At 37.2% G+C, this 22,175-nt stretch overlaps 3 protein-coding genes and 1 pseudogene across 6 annotated transcripts; 1 reads left to right on the forward strand and 3 right to left on the reverse strand.

Moving 5' to 3' along the window:
- Positions 1-231: 231 nt before the first annotated feature.
- SOM (Zinc finger C-x8-C-x5-C-x3-H type family protein) lies at positions 232-1,683 on the reverse strand (annotated as a pseudogene).
- Positions 1,684-5,751: 4,068 nt separating this feature from the next.
- LOC125196459 (putative protein phosphatase 2C 58) lies at positions 5,752-9,039 on the reverse strand. 2 transcript variants are annotated; one of them, XM_048094981.2, is made up of 5 exons: positions 8,898-9,039; positions 6,706-6,957; positions 6,368-6,644; positions 6,121-6,278; positions 5,752-6,036 (listed from the first exon to the last, which is right to left on the reverse strand). In XM_048094981.2, exons 1-5 carry the CDS (start codon positions 8,931-8,933, stop codon positions 5,899-5,901), a joined length of 861 nt encoding a protein of 286 aa, XP_047950938.1. In that variant the 5' UTR covers positions 8,934-9,039; the 3' UTR covers positions 5,752-5,898. The 2 variants fall into 2 exon arrangements, with proteins under 2 accessions (XP_047950938.1, XP_047950939.1); XM_048094982.2 differs by lacking the exon at positions 8,898-9,039 and adding an exon at positions 8,066-8,857.
- A 2,979-nt stretch (positions 9,040-12,018) lies between these two features.
- Positions 12,019-16,742, forward strand: LOC125197378 (protein TPX2-like). Of its 2 annotated transcripts, none has more exons than XM_048096111.2 (20): positions 12,019-12,298; positions 12,822-12,901; positions 13,067-13,122; positions 13,202-13,315; positions 13,411-13,451; positions 13,546-13,711; positions 13,804-13,903; positions 13,985-14,098; positions 14,180-14,428; positions 14,510-14,575; positions 14,665-14,742; positions 14,835-14,993; positions 15,080-15,214; positions 15,310-15,390; positions 15,487-15,606; positions 15,694-15,860; positions 15,949-16,057; positions 16,141-16,200; positions 16,273-16,367; positions 16,451-16,742. In XM_048096111.2, the coding sequence occupies exons 1-20, from the start codon at positions 12,142-12,144 to the stop codon at positions 16,566-16,568; spliced, it is 2,265 nt and encodes a 754-aa protein (XP_047952068.1). In that variant the 5' UTR covers positions 12,019-12,141; the 3' UTR covers positions 16,569-16,742. The 2 variants fall into 2 exon arrangements, with proteins under 2 accessions (XP_047952068.1, XP_047952069.1); XM_048096112.2 differs by having other exon boundaries at positions 14,513-14,575.
- EYA (eyes absent-like protein) lies at positions 16,721-20,109 on the reverse strand. 2 transcript variants are annotated; one of them, XM_048096114.1, is made up of 6 exons: positions 20,033-20,109; positions 18,451-18,704; positions 18,195-18,362; positions 17,879-17,972; positions 17,180-17,362; positions 16,721-17,107 (listed from the first exon to the last, which is right to left on the reverse strand). In XM_048096114.1, exons 2-6 carry the CDS (start codon positions 18,637-18,639, stop codon positions 16,833-16,835), a joined length of 909 nt encoding a protein of 302 aa, XP_047952071.1. In that variant the 5' UTR covers positions 18,640-18,704; positions 20,033-20,109; the 3' UTR covers positions 16,721-16,832. The 2 variants fall into 2 exon arrangements, with proteins under 2 accessions (XP_047952071.1, XP_047952072.1); XM_048096115.2 differs by lacking the exon at positions 20,033-20,109 and adding an exon at positions 19,948-20,028.
- Between the last annotated feature and the right edge of the window lie 2,066 nt (positions 20,110-22,175).

A 22,175-nucleotide genomic window follows, 5' to 3' on the forward strand; every position in this document is an offset into this window, starting at 1 on the left:
TAAGAAACATTATTTATAAAATCCAATATCTCACGTGGCATGTTTGCATGCTTGCCACCTATGTTGGAATCACAACTAATTCCCTCTTTACTCTTTCGTGTTCATATATATTTAACATTTTTTAGCTACTTATATAGTTCTAATTTAATTTCGACCATGTAAATGCAATGCACAAACACACTCACATTTGGTAAAGGAATATGCAACCAAGAAAAATAAAGACATAGGTAATTAACAAAATTAGATGTTCATTAATTAAGAAAAAGATCAAGATATAATATATGGTACATTACAATTCACATTGATCATTGATCACCATTGAAGCCTTGAAGCTGATCATCAAACAAGAATTACACCTCCAAATTTCCCAACTTAATTAAGAAAGACATTATTCATCAACATACTTAAAAACACATTAAGTCAACACCCAAATTAACAATTTCACCGCTAAAAAAATTAATCTCACCTATACATACACCCTTCTCTGTGTATGTATACACAAGCCCTCCATTCCTCATCCTCATCCTCATATTTACAGAGAACTCTTCTTCTTCTTCCTCGTCTTCTTTCGTCGTTCACGTCAGCAGATCGTTGACCCACCCGAGATCCGGCCCACCGGATCCGCCGTCATCCGCCAAATTCCTACCGGAATATTCCACCGGAGAAAACTTGCTCTCGCCGGAGTAGAACTTGCTATGCCCGCGCCTCACCGGAGTCGAGGGCGACATCACGAACTGCGGCTGCTGCGGCTCCTCGACGTTGAAATTATTCACGTCGAGCCACGGCAGGCCGCCTTGGCGGCCCGGGCTCATGACCTCGTTCACGTCCAGCCACGGCAGGCCGCTGGAGCGGCCTGCCGTGGGGCTGGGGCTCATGGCCTCGAACGAGGCCATGAGCTCCGCCAGCGCGTCCCTGTAGGAGGACGCGCTGGCGCCCCCGCCCCTCTCGCCCAGGGGCGAGAGGGGCGGGGAAGTGTTATGGGCCAGGTGGCCCATAAGGGTCGATGTCGGCGAGGCCGACATCGAGCAGTGGCAGTAGAGGCAGCAGTGGTGGGCGGCCGCGGCCGCGGATTTCTTATCTGCGGCCGGGGAGGCGTCCGAGTCGGGGACGATGCGGAGCTGGCGGGAGGAGTGCGCGAAGAAGCACACCTTCCGCTTGCAGCTCTTCCCGTCCTTGCACGCCTCGGTGCGGTAGCGGGACGGGTGGAGCCAGCACTCGAAGACGCCGTGCGAGAACTCGCAGGCGTCGCCCCTCCCGCAGTGGCCCTTCCGGAACTCTGCGCACACGGTGCCAGAGTACTGGAAGCGCCGCGGGTCGCGGCGCCGCGCCTTCTCGCCCGGGTGGGCGAAGGGGCAGTCGGTCCAGTCGTGGCTCCGGCTGCGGTTGCACTTCCGGACCTTGAACTCGTACATCCGGAAGTGGTCGGACGAGTACGGGTCGTCCGAGTCCGAGTCGGAGCCGTCGTTGTAGGGCAGGAACTTCGAGAATCCGGGGCTGCTGTCGGCCCCGGATTCCGAATCGGGGCCGCCGCCGCGGTGGCCCAGGAGGAGCTGCTTGCGGGGAGGGATGTCTAGGGATTTTTTGGAGAGGAGGAGTTGGTGGGAGTGGTGGAACTTGTGTTGGTGATCGGTGCAAACGGTGCCCATCATTTTGATTTTTTGTGTGTGGAGAGAGAAGGTGTTGAAGTTGATTTAAATAGGGTGAGAATTAAGGGGAGAGAGAGGTGACGAGGATGGTGTGAGGGGATGGGCAGAGGGGTGCGTGGCGGAATAGTATTAGGGGTGTTTGCATGCAGAGGGAGATATGTGGCAGCTTGAGATCAAACTATTACATGCAATAATCTCTCTCTAGGTGAAGGGAATGTGGCCATGTTCTTGTAGTTTTCCTAAGTTTGATTCCTTGGGTTTTTATGGTATTATACTTTTTGTGTCGTTTGTGTTTCCTATTCTTAGGAAAAGGACAACACTTCGTCCCGTCGCGTCGCTGCTACTCGTCTGTCATTAATGGTTATAAAAGTAACTTAGTGTAGAAAATGTAGAAGAAAATTAATGTTATTACTACTCAATCCGTCTATCATTAATTGTTATAAAAGTAAATTAGTATAGAAAATATAGAAGAAAGTTAGTGTCGATTCTACTCACTCCGTCTGTCATTAATTGTCGTTACTACTCATCCCGTATGTCATAAAAATGTAGAAGAAAATTAGTGTCATTACTACTCACTCATCCCGTATGTCATAAAAATGTAGAAGAAAATTAGTGTCATTACTACTTATTCCGTCTGTCATTAATTGTTGTTACTACTCATCCTGTCATAAAAATGTAGAAGAAAATAGTGTAGAAAACAATGGCAATGGCGGGTGAGGGAGTAGTAAGATTGAAGGCAGAAAAAGATATTAGTAAGGGCTATTATTATATAATATTTTAATAGGATAGATAGCTTAGAATTTTATTTTTATATCAGTTATCTACCATATCAAACATTATCTTATCATTTAGAAGTATGTCGTTATCTTTTACTTGCATTTTTTACAATTAAATTTCTTTATATATTTAATTTTATACAAAAAAAGATGTTGATAAGAGCTATTGTTGTAATACTCTTTACTTTTATCTTCTCATCTTATACTTATTTCTTACAATCAAATTTCTTTATTATTTCATTTGGATGTATTTTTAAATTTTTTATCCATCCAATTTTAAGTTATTATTCTCAAATCATTTTAGTAAGGGATAAAACAACTACCAAATATTTTCAACAAATTTAATAAGAAAAAGGGGGAAATTAAGATTTTCAACAAGTGAGATCGTCGTTGCTAGCAACAGTTTAGATTTTTTATAATAATGATATAAATTTTAATGTAAATGTAAATTGATAAGATGTAAAAGAGATTATTGTAAAGAATCAAATCCTCCTTATTGGAAATAAGGGTATATTACTATAGAGAGTCAAATCCTCCTTATTAGAAACAGGGGTATACTAAAATTAGAAGGTAACTAATTTTACGGTTGACCCATAAAGTAAACCAGACCTTTGAATTTTGATTATTGATGGATAAATATTAGTTTATCATAAGTTGAATTTTTTTTTTCAAATTATAATTTTGTTGGGGAAAAACCTTTTTGTTCCTTATATACTCATATCAAATAAGTACTCCATTATGAGTAGGACAAATACTTGGCCAATTAATACTCATAGAGTGGCATATAGCTCTCGCTACTTGAAATTCAAACAAGTCTAGCTAGTCTAATCAATTGTTACAACTTACAATCGTGTGATTACAAAATTGAATTAAATAGTAAATCCTAAACCACGCTAAATAATTATGCAATTATATAGTATTATGTACTTGGTCAACTTTATCAATGGTAAAATAATATTAACCGTCATCAACTTCATTAATTAACATTTATTGAATTTCAACTACGGTGAAATAATGCTTGCTGACATTACATGTGCAATTAATAATTTGTTCATTTACATTTTCTATTATATATGCATGTTACTTTATTTAATAAAAATTATTAGAGTGAAACATAGGTGCAAACAATAAAACAAATTAATCTCAAGCATCTTTACAGGTAACTCGAGTCTATCCACAATTCTTTATAAATTAGGGTACTTGGTTTTTCAAAGATGTAGATGGAGATATCTTTGAATTATATACTTTAGAAATAAAAATTTCATTGATATATTTACTTTAATTATATACTATATCCCTTTTCTTATCTCTATTTTGTTTTTTCCAGAATTAGTTAAGTCAATCGACATGCAGTTAGATCTGATTTGGCCTCTTGTATTAAATTCTGTCAGAAAATATGATCTGTAATTAATTCGATTTTATTTCAATTAAAAGAGGAAAAATGAAATAATAGGATTATTATTATAGATTAATTAATTAACGATGTAATATAGTACTACTAACTTTATTTCTCTTTTCTTTTATTTTCTGTATTCGACAAAGAGTAGCCTGATCATGACAAGAACGTTTTGTCAATAGAAGAGTTCGTATTTATCGATGGATTTAATGTGTTTAATTAATTGATCGTGACACTCAATAAATATTAAGTAACAAAATAAATATTCCTTCTTGCTTAAACATATGTCCTATTTGATTTGAATATTTTATGCAAAAATTATGGCAAACTACCAAATTTACTTTTGTTCAATTTTCCAAACCATTTAATTAAAAAACTAAAATGTAAATAGCTTGTATTTCTAACAAAGGTGACATCAAAAAATTGTAAAAAATTTTATCTTCAACTTTTGAGAAAAAAACGTAGTAGTTGAGAAGAAAATTCGTCTCTAGATAAGATATTTGTTAGAAAGGAAACAAATATTTACTCCATGCCAAAATTTCTTTTTTCTTTCTTTTTCATGCCAAAAATTCATCTCTAGATAAGATGTATGGTTAGAAAGTAAAACAATATTTACTCCATGCAAATAAAAGTGGCTAAATCTAATAAATGATACTCCCTCTCAATCTTATTTTTTTCTAGCACATATTTTAAAAAATATGAATTGTAAAAATTACAAGTTAAATGGAATTAGTTACTACTTTTCATTTATCGTACAAATTAAATAAGACTTTTTATTAGGAAATATACTAAAATGACAAAATGAGATTTTAATTGGCCCAAAGAAGGAATACTATTTTACATACAAAATTCAATCTTTCTAATATTTGTCGAGCTTTGATCCATAGTTTGTGTCTCAATAAAAAGGAGTAAATTTTAATTTAGTTTTATTATAGTAACGCTTAATCCAAATGTACATTTGTGACAAATCGACACATGAAATTCATCAGTTTAAACTAAACACTGAAGTGTAACACTCACTATTTTGTCTATATCTCATTTTGATCCCATGAATACAATTGGTTAAAGAAGAGGTTGATTTTGGTGGAGGCGGACACGTGTCACCCAGTAAAAGGAGTCTCTCGAAAATTGCAAGAATTTTGTATGTTTGCACTGAAAGATGGAAGAGTTAAATGGAAATTTGTTGTGTAATGATGGGCTCAAAGTTTGGGCCTCAGCTCTGCTGTTGGACCCATCAGCATTTGATATGCACGTGGGCACACGCAACGTGGCATCGTCGGGTTGGAAATAGAGAGACAGTGCGACAGTCATCGCTAATTATGAATAGAAAACTCTTAAAGATCGGGACGGAGTGGTTTTATTGACTTTCATGGCTAGCGATGGAGTCGGCCGACCACTAACCTCATCTGAATCTGACATTAAGTGAAAAAAAACGTTTATGCTTTATTCTCTCCATTTGCATAAAGCAATGTTTTTATAATTAAGATAGGATATCGAACGGGCTTGATGATTTGTACGGAAAAAAAAGAACACACGAAAGATTAATAACTCGATCCAACGTCTTTATTACCCGACTCGCTCTCGAGTCAAATATGGTACGCCAGCACGAAGGCGAGAAAAACACGAAGACCGGAGTAGTTTTATTGACTTTCGGCTAGTGATGGAGTCAGCCGACCACTAACCCCACCTGAATAAGACATTGAGTGAAAAAACGTTTATGTTTTATTCTGTCCCTTTGCATAGAGCAATGTTATTATAATTAAGACCGGACATCGAACTGGTTTGATGATTTGTAAAACAAAAAAAACACACAAAAGATTAATAACACGATCCAACATCTTCATTACACGACTCACTCTTGAGTCGGACGTGGTACGCAGCACGAAGGCAAGAAAAACACGAAGACCGGATGGGAAGGGCTCGACACCGGATGGACACGCGAAAAACGAAATTCCGATATACGACAAAAAGTATAGAATCACATATTTTTGGAATCATAACATTATACACAAGTATGCCCCAATCTTCTTCAAATCCTATATAACAGCTTTGGGAGCATTAAAACTGATCAAATCAAAGGCTAATGAAACCTCACAACGATGCAAGAGATGTCGTCCTTGCTCTTCCTCGACACCGCCTCGTCAACGAGATGCTTTGCTGCTGCGTGAGGGTCCTTGATCGTCTTGATGGAGTCGACCGCTTCCTGGTTCGACACGACCTGCAAAAGTTTAGGGCAGATAAAGAAAATGTATAGCTTCTCTAATTGCGAATCAACTCGAAGAAAAGTTTATCGAATGATCACATTCCACAATCCATCGCTTGCTAAGATGATGAACTCAGCATCATCGTCATCTATGGCCTCGACTGCTATATCAGGCTCCGAGGTCACGTGCCTCTTCAAGCTCTTGTCGCCAAACGCCCTCGCCACCGCCAGCTGGCCATCAACGCGAGGGACGTCGCCTATGGCAGTTAAGAAAGAGATTACACTAAACCTAATTGCCATTTGTGAAACAAAAAAAGAGGGATTATTTGGTGGAATGATTGTGTACCGGGCAGGTTTGATACGAAACCACCCTTGCTCTCGATGAACTTCCTTTCCCTGCTAGGTTCGTGGTCGACAGATAGTTGTTTGGCGACGCCCTTCTTGCTGATGACAGCCCGGGAGTCCCCTACGTTTGCAACAACGAGCTTCTGTCCGTTGATCAATATCGCAGTCACTGCTGTCGACCCTCCTTTCCCCAGTTGACCCGATTTCTCCAATATTACCTTATCCATCTTGTGATACGCGTTCTTTAGTGCATTTTTTGTGTCGGTCCAGAAATCGCTCTGTTGGAATATAAGATATATGAGAAATGTTAAATTGGAAACGGGAAATGTAGCAACATACCTCGTTCAATATAGTGTCGAAGAGGTGAAGCTGCAGGTAACTTGGAACGTCGTGCCCCATGTGTCCGTCGTAGATGGCAAACAAGCCCAACTCGTGCTCGTCTACCATCTTGAGTTCTGACACCAAGTAGTCTTCCATGGCGTGATTCGCCTTTCCTTTCGCTAGATGGGAGCCGTGTGTGACGTGCTTGGCAAATTTGCTGCCGCCTTTCTTTGCATCGGGCGTGAGAGGAGTGGAGAAGCACGCCTTTTCCTGAATCGGAAAGGGAGGTTAAAGTCGAACGATCACTAGTGGCGTCTAAACAACAACTGGAAATACACAGATGCTTAGCTACAGATGTGAAAAGCACGAGCTAGGCTTCGTAACTGTCAACAATGAAGGATGAAAAGCCCAAACCCGAACACAAAAAACGAACATCTTTACCACATAAACAGAAGAGGCAAGTGGCATATATCAGATTTGAATCATATCATCAGCCAATATCAGATTTAGGTTCATTATCAAGAATCGGAAGCCAGGTAAACGACCAACAACACTCTTTTTAGAATGTAATCTGTTAAAAAGTGCATCAACATGATATGAAGCGAAAGGTGTGTTCCTAACACAACATCTTCATCACATAAACAGAAAAAAGCAATTGACATGATATCATAAGCCTATATCAGATTACCGATCATTATCAAGAATCGGAAACCAAGTAAACGAGCAAGAACGCTCTTTTAGCATGTAATCGGATAAAAAGTACTCAACAACTTCACCACATAAAAAAAAGCAATTTGTCATATCGTAAGCCTATGAATCGGAAGCCGAGTAAGCGACCAAAAACACTAATTAGCCATACCTACTATCGTTTAAAACGTGTATCAACAGACATATCAGATTGGCATCATATCATCAATCTATTATCCGATCATTATCAAGAACCGGGAGCCAAGTAAGCGACCAAAAACGCTAATCAACTAAAAAGTGCATCAACATTTCACCACATGAACAGAAAAAGCAATGGCCATATCAGATTGGCATCATATCACCAGCCACATCAGATTACCGATCATTTCCAAGAATCGGAAGCCAAGTAAGCAACCAAAAATACTCTTTTTAGAATGTAATTGCCTAAAAAGTGTGTCAACAACTTCACCACATACAGAAAGAGCAACTAACATATCAGATTGTTGGCATCATATCATCAGCCACATCAGATTACCGATCATTATCAAGAATCGGAAGCCAAGTAAGCAACCAAAAACACTCTTTTTAGTATGTAATTGCCTAAAAAGTGTGTCGACAACTTCGCCACATACAGAAAAAGCAACTAACATATCAGATTGTTGGCATCATATCATCAGCCACATTAGATTACCGATCATTTCCACAAATCGGAAGCCAAGTAAGCGACCACGACCACTCTTTTTAGTATGCAATCACCTAAAAAGTGTGTCAACAACTTCACCACAAACAGAAAAAGCAACTGACTTATCAGATTGTTGCCATCATATCATCCGCCACATTAGATTACCGATCATTATCAAGAATCGGAAGCCGAGTTAGCAACCAAGAACACTCTTTTTAGAATGTCATCGGCTTAAAAGGGCATCAACAACTTCATCACATAAACATAAAAAAGCAATCAACATATCAGATTGTTGGCATCATATCATAAGCCTCTAGCAATTGACACCATCTACATTTGATCTCAGCAAGAGAAAAAGCAAGAAAACGATCCATCAACAAAACTAGCTTTCGAATTCATAATTTCTTTGTGATTCTAAGAGAAACTTCACTACAATCATCAAATGCAATCATAACAATAAGCCTCCACAATTAAGAAACAGACAACAATCAGCAAGTTTTTTTTTTTTGCCCAAAACTTCAACCCTCAAATTTTCCCAATAAGGATGTGTACTGACACATCAAAATCCATTTTCCCTCTGCAGCAAAGTTACCTAAAAATCACCAATTTAGACCATTTCTTGATTCAATCTATGCAGATCAATGTTTTGCACAAACTTACACAACATTTTCCAAAATCCCTTTACACTAACCAGCAAAACCCCCTAAAAAAAAACAGAAAACACACAGAGATAGGAGTAAAGAAAGTAAGAAAAAAACTGCAAAATAAACGGTTCAAGAACTCCAAAACTGTTTACAAATTACTCAATAAATAGCAGGAGAGAGAAAGAGAGAGAAGTAACCTTCATCTTATTGAAGATTTCTCTTCCTCCTGTCATGGCTGTCTCTTTCTCAGAAAAAAATGGAACTCAATTATTCAGCGAAGCACAAAAAGATTGAATTTTTATTAGGCTACGATCACCAATTTATTTATTTATTACTATTTCTAGCTGTTTTATTCAGCAAAAGAGAAAATTAGTCGACAGTTTTGACTTTAGACAGAAAAGGCGGCGCCAATTAATTGTTGACTTGTGGATTGATTCACGACTTTCGAAAACAGATCAATAAATATAAACAAAAAGGTGTGAATTTAGGAAAATAGAGATTCATCAAAATGATAAAAGCATTAATTTTCGTAAATAATTTTAATTATAAAGGATAGATCTTTAATTTTAATTTGGCCTCTTTGTAGTAACATTAGTACTCTATGAAAGAAATTTTAATAGTAGTACTCTCTCGTACAACTGTTAGGACTCCCGATTTATTATTTTAATTTATCCGTCATTAGGAATTTCGATTCATTTTTACTATAAATATTAGGTAGACTTCACTTTCTACTAACCCATTCCACTCATATTTTATTATAAAACTAATATAAAAAACGAGTCACACATTTCACTATATTTTTTCATCCACTTTTTTTTTCATTTTTTAAAATTCGTGCTGAATTCAAATGAGACTCCTAACAGTGAACGGAGTGAGTACTATTTTATTTAATGAAATTATCCAATTAAGGGATGTTGGTTGAAAAGCTTGGGGTCTTCATCATGAATGGTTTTTTTTAGTACCACTAATTTGGATATTTATGTTAGTTATAGTAAATGGGCCAAATTAGCTTTTAACTCTTTATGGGCTTCTAGGTTATAGATAGGCCTATGCAATTTTGTCTTATGTAAAAATTATGATTAAGATAATTGACACCTCGACTTTTTGGTGTGATAAGACTACTTGGTGATTAAATATGGTACTAATAATTATACTATAAACTAGAGAACTGATCTGCTACACACCTAATATGAGCGACTGTGAGCGCTTACATGCCACGTAGGCCTGACTTTAAGTTGTTTCCGTATTTCAATTCTGTAATCTCTTTTCCCTTTCTTCTGCAATTCTCTATCCAATATATTTCTCAACCTTCTGCAATTGCCTCCCCATTAGTGAAGCTCTTCATTAAATCTCATCTCACCGTTGCATATTCTGCAACGCATCATCATGACCTCCCCTTCCACATCAAAGACCTCCTCACCGGGCTCCAAATCGGTGATGTCGAATCGAAAAAAGGCATACAATTTCGCTCAAAGCTTCTTTTTTTCTCCGGATCTAATTCTCCTTCAACATTGTGTAACCCAGCAGTTCCATTTTTCCTGATTTTTCAGCCTTTGATTTCTTGCTTCTCCTACAATTTCAAAAATCACAACTTCTCCACAATTTCAGGAATCTCAAAATTGCAGAGAAATGTAAAATTCTTCAACTCTCTTTCTTCTCCTAAAAAATTCAGAAAAATTGCATAGTGTGAGGCGCAAAACTCATAACCCAAATTAAATCTTGAAATCAATCAAAAATATTTGGTGCGGTTATGATAAAATCCACATGGATGAAGTTTGGGGATTATTTGGAGACGAATCAAAAGAGATTTGTGGAGAATTGCATGCCAACAAGGAAGAAATTTGGCAAGGAAGAATGAAAGATTGAGGCGAGGAGAGAAAAAATGGTTTACGGTGAATATTGGACAATAATTCTGGCAAGATAAACTTAGTGATGCAGTGAACTGACAACATCTGCTGTTCGGATTTCAGAATATTGGGGATGGTTTGTTACCTGCGTGGTTACTTGGTAGGGATGAAGTTACATATAATAAATTAAAAAATAATAAGAAGATTTATTATTCCATTGCCACGTAATTTGTCGCCTCTATATCGCTCACTTAATGGCGCTCAGGAGAACAGATCTCCTATAAACTATATGCCCAATGAACTCATGTCCCTAAATGGAGTCCATTTTGGTCAAAATTAATTAATAACTAAGAATATACTTCTGTAAACTAACTGTTAAACAATTACTATAATATATTTGAATTTGGAACTAGTACAACATAGTTTACGTTATACAGTATTTGTCTATTTGACTAATAGTTTTGCTACAATATATTTTTATCATTATTTACTTTATATATACAGTAGTAATATAATTTCGGGTACATTAAATCAAAATTATGCTATCCAACCGCACCAAACACGGCCTTGTGTACTTTTACTTCTAAATTTATGTTGTTTAATTATAAAATAAAAATAAAAATAAAGCACATAATTAAATGTTTGAAAAATTGTACTCCATAGAAACAAACCACGAAGTTATGTCAAATTTTGATCGATCTCACAATTTTCAATATCAATGGGAATATTCATGGAGTTTAGTTTTAATCACAATTATTCTACAATAGGTTTTCGGTAAAATTGAATCAAATATAAAAGCCGGAAAATTATACGTGGCCAACACATCTGATGAACTAATCGATATCGTCTATTAATTAAGAAAATAATGTCGTTTGGTTAAAAACATCAACAATATTAATGACAGGTCTTTTTTTTCCATAGAGGATCCAAACTTTTTTTGGCAGATTTTTAAAATTGCCGGATGAACCAAAACTTCACAAATTCGACAATTTGCCATTAAATGTTGGGTCAATTGTCGGGAAAAACATGAAATTTGTCTAAATTTTGACATGTACCACAACTTTTAAATCAGCCAAAAAAACCATGAAGTTCTAATATACTCGTATTTCTCAATTATCTCATGTTGATTTTTATTGAAATAGTATGTGAATGGCAGCCAAAAATCGCTAGCGGATGTTGAATTAAACAATATTGTCTATGCATAAAGAAAATCATAACCTTTGGTTTGAAAATATGAATATAGTTTATGCAACTATAATTTGTCAATAATTGAGAAAAAAATCTAAAATCAATCATTTTTTTCGAAAATTTTTTAACTTCATAATTTTTTCATACAACATTCCCTTAAATGTTTATATATGTAGAAATAATTTTTTTCCCCTTAAAATTAGTCCAAATAAATAGAAATGGATAGCGTTACTAGCCGTTGGAACACCAATATATAACAGTCACCAGCTCCACATTCCCCTTTTTCAAAATTCCGACCGTTAAACGAAATCCAAAACGTTAATATCCTTCCCTCTCTCCAAATCCACACACTCTCATCAGTTACACTGCGAATCACCGCAAAATCGTCGGTTGTTTGATCGATTGAATGGCCGCGGCGGAGGAGTCGAGTGATCTATCGATGATCGACGAGGCGTACGAGTTCTCGGCGCCGCGATTTCACGATTTCCTGGCGGAGGAGACTCCCGAGGAAGTTCGTAGGGCGGAGCTCTGGTTCGAGAGCGCCCTCGCGCACGCCCCTTCTCGTGCGTCCGCTTCCCCTCTTTGCTTGATTTGGATGTTAATTGCTTTTCCCCCTAATTGAATTTTGAGAGTGGTGAATTTAGGGATTTTGGATTGTTTCCCCCTATTGAATTTTGAGAGTGGTGAATTTTAGTGACTTGGTAATCAGCATTTTCTGGAAAATCTGGTGGAAATTACAATATGTATACCTAATGTTTCATCATTTGGTACATTATTGACTTGGTAATTGGCATTTTCTGGAAAATTTGGTGGAAATTACAGTATGTATACAAAATGTTTCATCGTCGTTTTATGAAATGTGTTGAAATAAAATGCGAATGAAACGTTTTTTAGTAGTATTATTTATGCAAATTTCACACTTTTGTATGATCATTAAGTAATGGCGAAACATTTTGTATGAATTGTGGGAAAAGTTAAAAGTTGGAAACTAATTGATCATGAAGAGTTTTTGCTTGAAGATAATTGTCTATGGTTAGTTAGCCTATGTGAGAGTATTCATGTTTAGTATATTTCATGGTTTTGCAGCATTTATGCCTAGAATCAGAGCTACAAGAACAGTTCAACAGATTCTTTGCAATTTCAATGAAGAACAGCAAATGCAGAAGGTGGAATTTTATTTAATGTTTGTGACTTATTTATCATATGAGTGTTGTGTGGATATATTTATATGTGACAAATGTAATTTATTTAATGTTTGTGACTTATTTATCATATGAGTGTTGTGTGGATATATATATGTGACTAATGTAAAATGTTTCTACTTGTATCAGGCGCCAAAATCATCTGAGAGTGCATCAAATTCTGCTCAAGAATCAGCTCCTACATTGTTAGTACACATAATTACTTTGTGTTGTTGCTGTTATATTTCTTCAGAGGAAGCGTCTCATTGTTTTCCTACATTACAGACATAAAGCAAATGCAATTGCAACAGAAGCAACGCAGGAAGTTCGAACTTGTAAGGAAATTGAGAAGACAACAACACCTAATGCAGAAAGCTCATGCACTCTGCAAAAACAAAAGTAGCTTTTTTTTCTTGCACAGCTTGTTCTTCTGTTTTTGGTAGTCGGATACATAGTCTAACGAGCAATGGTGTTTTCTGTTTCTGATTGATCAGTATTGCACAAGGCTCTGTCCCCAAGGAAGCTGCTGTCCAAGGTCAGTCAGTCACCCTCTTTTACTTCATGAGTTTGTGTAGAATGCATCTGTTTCTTCTTGAATCGTGTCTGAATTGAGTCGTTTGTGCTGTTAGGTCCGGAGATTTGCTGCACTCCAGCCCCACAAAAGCCGAGGGATGATATTAAGCTTCAGACAGCGAAAAAGATTGCTAGTATGCTGAAAAATCCTTCAGCCATTAGTTCAAAGAAACAGCTACCGAAATCACAAGCAAAGAGTGCTAAACCTTCTAGTGTTAGAAGGTGTGGATATGTTTGTAGTATGTTTTTTTTTTTTGTTTAGTTAATCATATATCATCATGTGACATCGCCGGAACTCAACTGGTATTTCTCAGGGACACAAATGGTAATAAGAACATCGCCGGAACTCTCAACTTTGCCCATGAAAACCGTGCCATAAAGAGGCAAAAACTTGATGGAGGAAAGTCTAGACAGGTGGATAGATGCGACACTGCAACTTCATGGTTTTCGAATTTTCGAATTTTTAATGTGTGGTTTTGATGATGTTCTTTTCAGATTCTCACAGTCAACAAACCTTTGAATCTGCCTCACAAAACAAGAACTGGAGTGGTCAGCAGCAGCTCCAGCTTCGGCCTTGCAACTGCTAAAACTTGTAAAGAAGATAGAAAGGTAAACGGCGTTCTAAATTAGTTCAAGTTCTGTATTGTTCTCTTTAGCCACAAATTGCTGATTTATCAGTTCATCATGTAGATGTACGTTCGTGAACCAGCAGCGCCATTTGTTTCCACGGCAGAAATGATGAAGAAATTCCAATCAGGGACAAGAGAGGTGTCTTGTTCTCTTTCTCAGAAGCCTAAGCTTACACTGACAAGGCCTAAAACACCTGAATTCGAAACGTCTCAGCGCTTGCGTTCTGTTAAAATCAAAAGCTCAGCAGAGATTGAGGAAGAGATGATGGCTAAGCTTCCTAAGTTCAAGGCTCGGCCACTAAACAAAAAGGTAGAAAATTAATAGATTTCAAAGAAAAAAAAATGTAAGACATGTATGTTCATCCTTACCAATCTGGTTTTGTCTTGCCAGCAGATCTTTGAGGCCCCATCTTTACCACCATTGCCAAGAAGCACGCCCCAGCTTCCAGAGTTTAAGGTATACGAGCGTCTTTTCTCAGTGCAACTTTGAAAAAAACGAAATATTATTCAAACAGATAATATGAGACAATGTCTTCATTTGGACAGGAATTCCGTCTAGAAACAATGTCACGAGCTACTCAGAATGCAGAAACATCTACTGTGGCCTCAGTTGAATCCACAGAGGTAAAGCCTACTGTTGAGTAATCGTCAGTTCATATCGACTTGGTTTTACGCAAGGCATAACATTCATTATAACACACCCTTGTTTTTTGCAGAGCCATCAATGGAAACCAAGTCATCTTACTATTCCGAAACCACCTGTTCTTCAAACATCTCTACGAGCTCGCCCTCCCAGGATCAAAAGTTCTGAGGAGTTGGAGAAAGAGGAGCTTGAAAATATTCCACACTTCAAGGCAAGACCATTGAATAGAAAGGTAGATTCATTACCACATCACCTTCTGTTAAATTATTGATTTTTTGCTCAAACACCGTTGTTTGATACTAATATTCAATTGTTCAGATATTTGAGAGTAAAGGGGACATGGGAATCTTTTGTAACATGAAGAAGCAAGTTACAATTCCACAGGAATTTAATTTTGCCATAGATAAAAGAATCCCTCCTCCACCAACTGCTGTTGTAGACCTCTTCGATAAGGTAGCAGAACCGTGTTTTCCTAAGTCCTTTTTTTGTGTTCGACATAGTTAGTTAGTTATTTAGCTAAATATTGCTTCCTTTTCTACTCAATTCAGCTTTCATTATGTTCGGAACCTCAACGTGAGAAAATGCTCCCAAGAAATACTACACCAAGTCCATTCCATCTCCACACAGAGGTATGAAACGAACACCACCTCATGAATAAAAATCATTGGTGTTTTTATTCTACTTTGTACAAAGATTTATGTTTTTTGTCTACTTCGTCCGATCAGGAAAGAGGGGCGGAGAAAGAGCGAAGGATAGCTGAAGAACTCTTGCAGAAACAGTTAGAAGAGGAGAGGGCTAGGATACCAAGAGCTCATCCATATCCATACACAACTGATTATCCTGTGGTATGCATATATGATTCACATCTTGGTTCTTTCCTTCATTGATGTGATGAAAGATAGCTGTAACATGTAATTTTCTCTCCACTGCAGATTCCGCCAAAGCCAGAGGTGAAGCCATGCACGAAACCAGTGCCGTTCGAACTGGAAAGTTTGGCAAGGCATGAACAGGAGATGCAGAGAGAAATGGAGGAAAGGATGAGGATGGAAATGGAAGAAGCTGAGATGAGAAGATTCAAAGCCCAGCCTATCTTGAAAGAGTATGAACTGAACTCAACATAATGTCCGGCTCTCCTGTTTTCATGCTCTCACTGATTATCTCGAACTTGTTTAACCTATCAACATCAGGGACCCGATTCCACTCCCGGAGAAAGAGCGAAAGCCCCTCACAGAGGTTCAAGAGTTCAATCTACATGTCGAAAACAGGGCTGTCGATCGAGCAGAATTCGATAAAAAGGTTACCCTCTTTTTCGATAAGATACAAACTCTCTTGCCCCAAAAGTTGTGTTTTTTTACCATTCTTATTATATTTATAACCAGATTAAGGAGAAAGAAATGGTCTACAAGAGATACAGAGAGGAGACAGAAGCTGCAAAGATGGTGAGCACTCTGTCACTTAATATTAATGAAATCAAGATTTTGACAATCTAATTCATTGTAAAAACATTACAGATGGAGGAGGAGAAGGCCTTGAAACAGTTGAGGAGGACTTTGGTTCCTCATGCTAGACCAGTACCTAATTTCGCGAACCCTTTCTTACCACAGAAGTATGCATCTAATGCCAATTCTTGTTCCAACGTTGTTTCATGCAAGTGCCACATTTTCTGATGTCTCTTCTCCAAATGAACAGGTCTGCTAAAGAGACTACGAAAGCCAAGTCCCCAAAGCTGCGCGTGAATTATAGGAAGGAGAAACGAAGGATGGTCCCTGGTAAAGCTTCGGGTGCAGCAGCGTGCCATATGAGGTGACCGTGACCCGACCCCAATGATCGGTGTAGGGTGTTGTGTATCGTTCAAGTCCCCTTGAACTACTCCATGTGAATCATGTATTTGTTTATTATTTTGTACAAGAGTATGATGTTATTGTAATGCAAATATGTTCAAATGGTTGAAGATATATATGATAAATAATCTCATCTTTCACGATGAAGTTTTATATAAGAAATTGCACAAAATACAGCCAACATAGAAATCCAAATAATGTATTCTGCTTAACAGGAAAGAATCCATTTGTTATAACAACTCTCCTTTTTTTCTACTATCTTCATTATCATCATCCCCATACACGATCGAAAAATAGTGCTTCAGCTCTCCGGAGTTGAGACCTGGGAACCTGTGGAGACCATTTGGCTTTGGATCGATCTGGACAAATGGCCATTTCATAGATTCAGCAGCTTCGCATTCTTCCCAGCCATCCCCGATAGCACAGAATTGGACATTCGGCCCTCCAAAGCGCTCTTTGATCCATGCGAAACACTGGGGCTTCCCCACATCCAGCGAGCTATAGACTGGAAAGCAAGAATGGATTAGCAAAGGCCAGAATCAGCGTTCTTGAAGTAATGATGGGAGAGTTAACAAACCATTGTTGCAAGTAATCATATTATCGAGCCGATAGAATAGGCATTTGGCCAAGCTGGGTATGAGAGGTCCCGAGGTAACTAAGACATTGATGTGCTCAAATGCAGCATCACTAGCACTATCTGAGTTTGCAGAGGGTGTCGATTCTCTTCTCCGGCCTGCACACTGCTCCAAGCAGGCCCTAGCTGTATCGAGTATAAACAACAATTAGGAAGTAGTATGTCAATATGATAAAAAAATGATTCAGAAGCTTTCTATAACAAAAGCATACAACAATTTGTTCTTCTCTTAGAAGGAAAGGTCATATCCAAAATGAAATACAATAAAGTTAGTGAAATTCAAATTAATCATATTTGGCTTCATTAAGAAAGCCAAAACTAGCCTAAAAGAAATGCAGTGAATCAAATGAAACTCACTTTTGCCAAATCAAGTTCACACAGTTCTAGTCTCATGCAATACTCTCGATTAAATAAGTAACCTTCGAAAAAAGCAGCCTTTTAGCTCATTAATGTAAGTAGAAAAACAAAGACCACCAAGGAACTTTGAGGCAGGTAGCTCGTTAACACTAATACACTATCCAGGTAAGTGATTGACAAGTTTGTATCTTCTAGCAGATTATGTTACCAGCAGCAAATTATTAGCTCTAGTAGTTCAAGAAATTCAGGCAAATCATCTCGTAGACACAGACAGAACACTTTTACCTGAAGAAAGCCACCTCTCTGTGTAAGTGTCAGTCAAGTCATACAAACTTTCCCACAATTTTATGAGATCTTGATTAAGAATATTATGCAATCCCTGCACAAACATAATGTTGATCAGCATATCACGACTTCGTCCTATGTCTATGTGAAAATATTATGTTCATAACTCCTTTTTGAATTTGTAAATAAACTCATGATAAATAGTCTGAGCAGAGAGGACTTGGGAATATTTATAACAAAAGATGCTTAGATGATTTATACTCGTTAATGTTCTTGAACTAAAAGAGAAATGAAAAGCCCCTAATCTAAAATGTACCTTTCTATACTTCTCAGCTACAAAGCGGTGACGGTAAGCCAATTTACGTTTGTTAAGGTCATCAAGTAGTGGGCCGAAACTATCCTGACTAAAGTTGTAACCAGAGAGGTCTGCGCCGTCATCATATTGGTTCAAGAAATCAAGATACGGTTGATTAAAGCTCTCAATCTAAATAATCATCTCATATGTCAGCTAAAAGTTGCAAATACATCAATGTGGAAATATGAATAAAGCAAAAAATAAAACATTAACTTACTTGGTCATAAAAGAAATGTGTGTCACATAGTTTAAGAATATGGTTCTCCCATAGTTTTCCAAGATTTACACCATTTTTCACATCCTTTAGGCCATTAAAAGCCTCAGCATATGTCCCAGTAAGTAAAGATTTGAGCAAAATAAGAGTCTCGTCCATGTCCCAGATGTAGACCTTCAACTTTTTATCCATGCTTGCTCTCAGCAAAGTATGATGAATGAACTCGATATAGACACCAATGGTTAGCTCAGTGCACCCTGGAATATGAGAAATTCCCCTTTGATGTCATTCTTCAATCATTAATAATCAGTTTTGATTTCATGAAGGAAAAATACAGATAATAACTGAATAAATACAATGCTTCTTATTCCAACAATTCAGATATACACAATGCATTCATCCACCTAAGTATAATTTAAGCTTCCGCTAAGTGCATAGCCCCTAATATGATATTTTTTCTTGCTTTTTTCTATTCATTTTTTTCGGACACGGGGTGTCCAAAAAAGCCTCACTATGATAGGACTGAGAATAAGATGCTCAGCTTCAGCAGTGTGTTATGCATGTACGGCTGTGGCATGGTCTTAGTTTTATTAGTTTCCAAGATCGCAAAAGGGATGCAGAAACTACTATACGCAAAAGATGACAAAACCAAAGAGAAATGTGGGTTATATCAAAGTATATATGGCATGATGTCCCGCTTCAACAGAATCATCTTCCTACCAATCTAGCTTCTATCACTTTACAAATAGAACAACCGCCACCGTTGAAGTTCATGAAATGAATCAATCCCCTATTGACTTTAGGATATCATTATCCCAAGTCAGCACCACTTATTCCTTCTCCATCAACCTATATCTTCCCGTTGACAGATGCTGGCACAGTGCAAGCTTCCAATGCTCATCGCAGTGCCATCAACATCTGTTACCAATCCTAACATCACCAGCCACATGCTCTCATTATAATCCAATATTTCCTACATTAATATCCATCGTTTACTCTATTGCTCGAGTCGATACTTTTACCTCAGGTACGGACACCCACAAGCACATCATTTTCTAGCAATTCTATGTTATATTTGCTTCATCATTAGCTCAGCAACGGAGATACGAGACAGTGCAGCTGCTCGTTTAAGAAATTACGATTACCAGGGATTGTGTCAATTACTACACGTAATCATCACCACATTTCAACAACTTCATAGAATAATTGCAACATAATGTATGTCAAAAACTGCAATTGGGAAACCACTGATTCATTACATTTACACACATTTCATTAATCAAAATCCATCTACAAACAAAGGCCTTTCAGCAAATCAGCTACCGTAGCATGGAATTCAAACTGTGAATTCAAAGACTAATTCAACCGTATACATCAACGATTTCACAGCTAATTCACCATGGTAATAAGGGGAAACGCATCATAAACACTGAAATTTCACAGTAAAAATCCACGGATCATTGCAAAATTGAATGAAATATACAAAAGATTGAAACTTACATAGAAATTTAAACCAATTTGAGCAATTGCGAGAGATTGAAATTTGAAAATGCTAGAGAAATAGAAAAAGGGTTTGCAGAATTACCAACGAGGGAGCTGCGGTTGCCGCAAATTTCTTGTTTTTTTTTTTGTTTATTTAGTTATACAATGTTCATTATTTTTAGTGAAGTTAGTAATTAGATCTAACCACAATTAATGATAAATAAATTAAATATGTGTGTGATATAGTAATAACTAATATTAATTTTGTATGCTAAAAATATCAATACAAAGATATAAATTTATCAATATTCGTTTATTGATAAATTTATATCTTTGTGTTGATATTTACATTTACATGTTGTATTGGTATAATTATGTTTTTTATTAATAATTTTAATACACAGAATTAAAATTTATTAGTTATTACTGTAAATTAGTTAGTGCACTAACGCAACTCTATGAAAATAAGTTTATTATATTCTTCATTTAGTGACTAGTGTGTCCAAACTTTGATATCATATTTTAACACGGAATCAAAGCATGTCTCATGTTCGTAACAAGTGTGCCATTGAAAGTGAAAGGACATAAGTTTTCGCATCGGAAGTGAAAAGAGTATTAACAAAATACGACAACTCACATGTGAGGAGACATATTGAGATATCCATATGTGAGTTGTCTCGTATCGAAAATGTGAAGTAAAAGAAAAATCAACGACGGTTGATTTTTAGATGAATAAATCATCACAAGAGTTTGGTTGCTCTATCCTTTATGTATCATGTACTTTTCAATTAATGAGCTCGCATTTAACCCTTTTGAAATATAACATTTTTTAAAAAATCTGTATCGAGTCCAGCACATGTGCTCAAACAAATTTAAATCCAAGGAGATAACTCGTGGACTAATACACAACCGTGTCAATGTGCTGAGGCGGTACGACTGTCATTGCTCATACCGAGGAAAAAAGAAAGTGAATCTAGACGGCTAGACAGAGTCATTGCACTGCGGGATTAACGTCACCACCAAAAGTCACATTTAATTGAATTTTTCGGCCAATATGAGCGAGTGACAGGCGATTCGACGCCCACCCCGACTTGAATATAATCCAGCATTGGCCCAATCACAATATAACCAACAAAAAGCATTGATAATTCCAACTTCTTCTACACATGTACCCTAATCTCACCCAATTAAGAAAATCAAAAAAAAACAAACAAGGAAACAAACAAGCACCATGCATGTGAGGCATTGAAGAGTTGTACCTTGCAAAGGTACACAACTTGGACCCCATGAGCTTAAATTCTCAACACAAACAAGGTACAACCCCAATAACCTGGTAAATTGATTGGCCTCATCTGTCCATGCATTGCAATCCACATCCCCACCACTAGTGCATGAGAGGGTTGTACCTTTGAAAGGACAGAGACCACATTTCTCTCTCTACATCGGAAACATAGTGAACTCTACCACGTTTCGATCTTTGATTGAACAACGTAGGACAGTAGGAGGAGCTCTGGCCAATCACAGCACAGGAATTGCAATTGTGAAGTTTGTTAAACAAAATTCACATAAATTAACAAACCTTAAGTACAATTTTTGTTGTAACTATAGTGTAACGTTTTGCCCTTTATTTGAACTGTGGAGGGGGCCACCCACATATCCCCACTCACGGGAGCTTTATATCCCTCTTTTGTTTCTTGGGTGTTTTTTTTTTCACTTTTTTGTGAGACTTTGATTCGTGGATGAGTTCTTGATGAGATAGGATCCTCGCGTTTGATGTTAAGGGCCTCTTTTCATGGTATCCTTATTAGGGCTCTCACTATCGATCTAGTTTCTTTTTTGTGTATATTTATATACGGAGTATATTTGTTACGCACATCAGTGTCATATATCGATTGTGTAAATTAAAAGAGTTTATAGACTGCACTTGTTCGGTTTCTAACATTGTTTAGTGAGGTTGAGTGTGAATAGATAGATTAATTGTTACGTCTTCCGACGCCAGTACCGACCTTCTTCACTGCATCCGACTCCACAAATTCCGTTTCTTTGATCCCCCGCTATTAACCTTACACACCAATACAACTATAGTACTTATATGCTAGTCCTACAAGATGCTTTCAATGCTCCACAACAAGATGTATAAAACCGGCAATCCCAAAAGGCCAAAACAATTAAAGTCATACCTTTCCTCATGACACATTATGGGCTTACATGAATTTATCCATGATATAGATCCCATAATGCAACAC

Source organism: Salvia hispanica, chromosome 4 (genome assembly GCF_029641045.1).
Source record: "Salvia hispanica isolate PSC_SH4W2 chromosome 4, Shi_PSC_v1, whole genome shotgun sequence".
NCBI classification, from domain to species: domain Eukaryota; kingdom Viridiplantae; phylum Streptophyta; class Magnoliopsida; order Lamiales; family Lamiaceae; genus Salvia; species Salvia hispanica.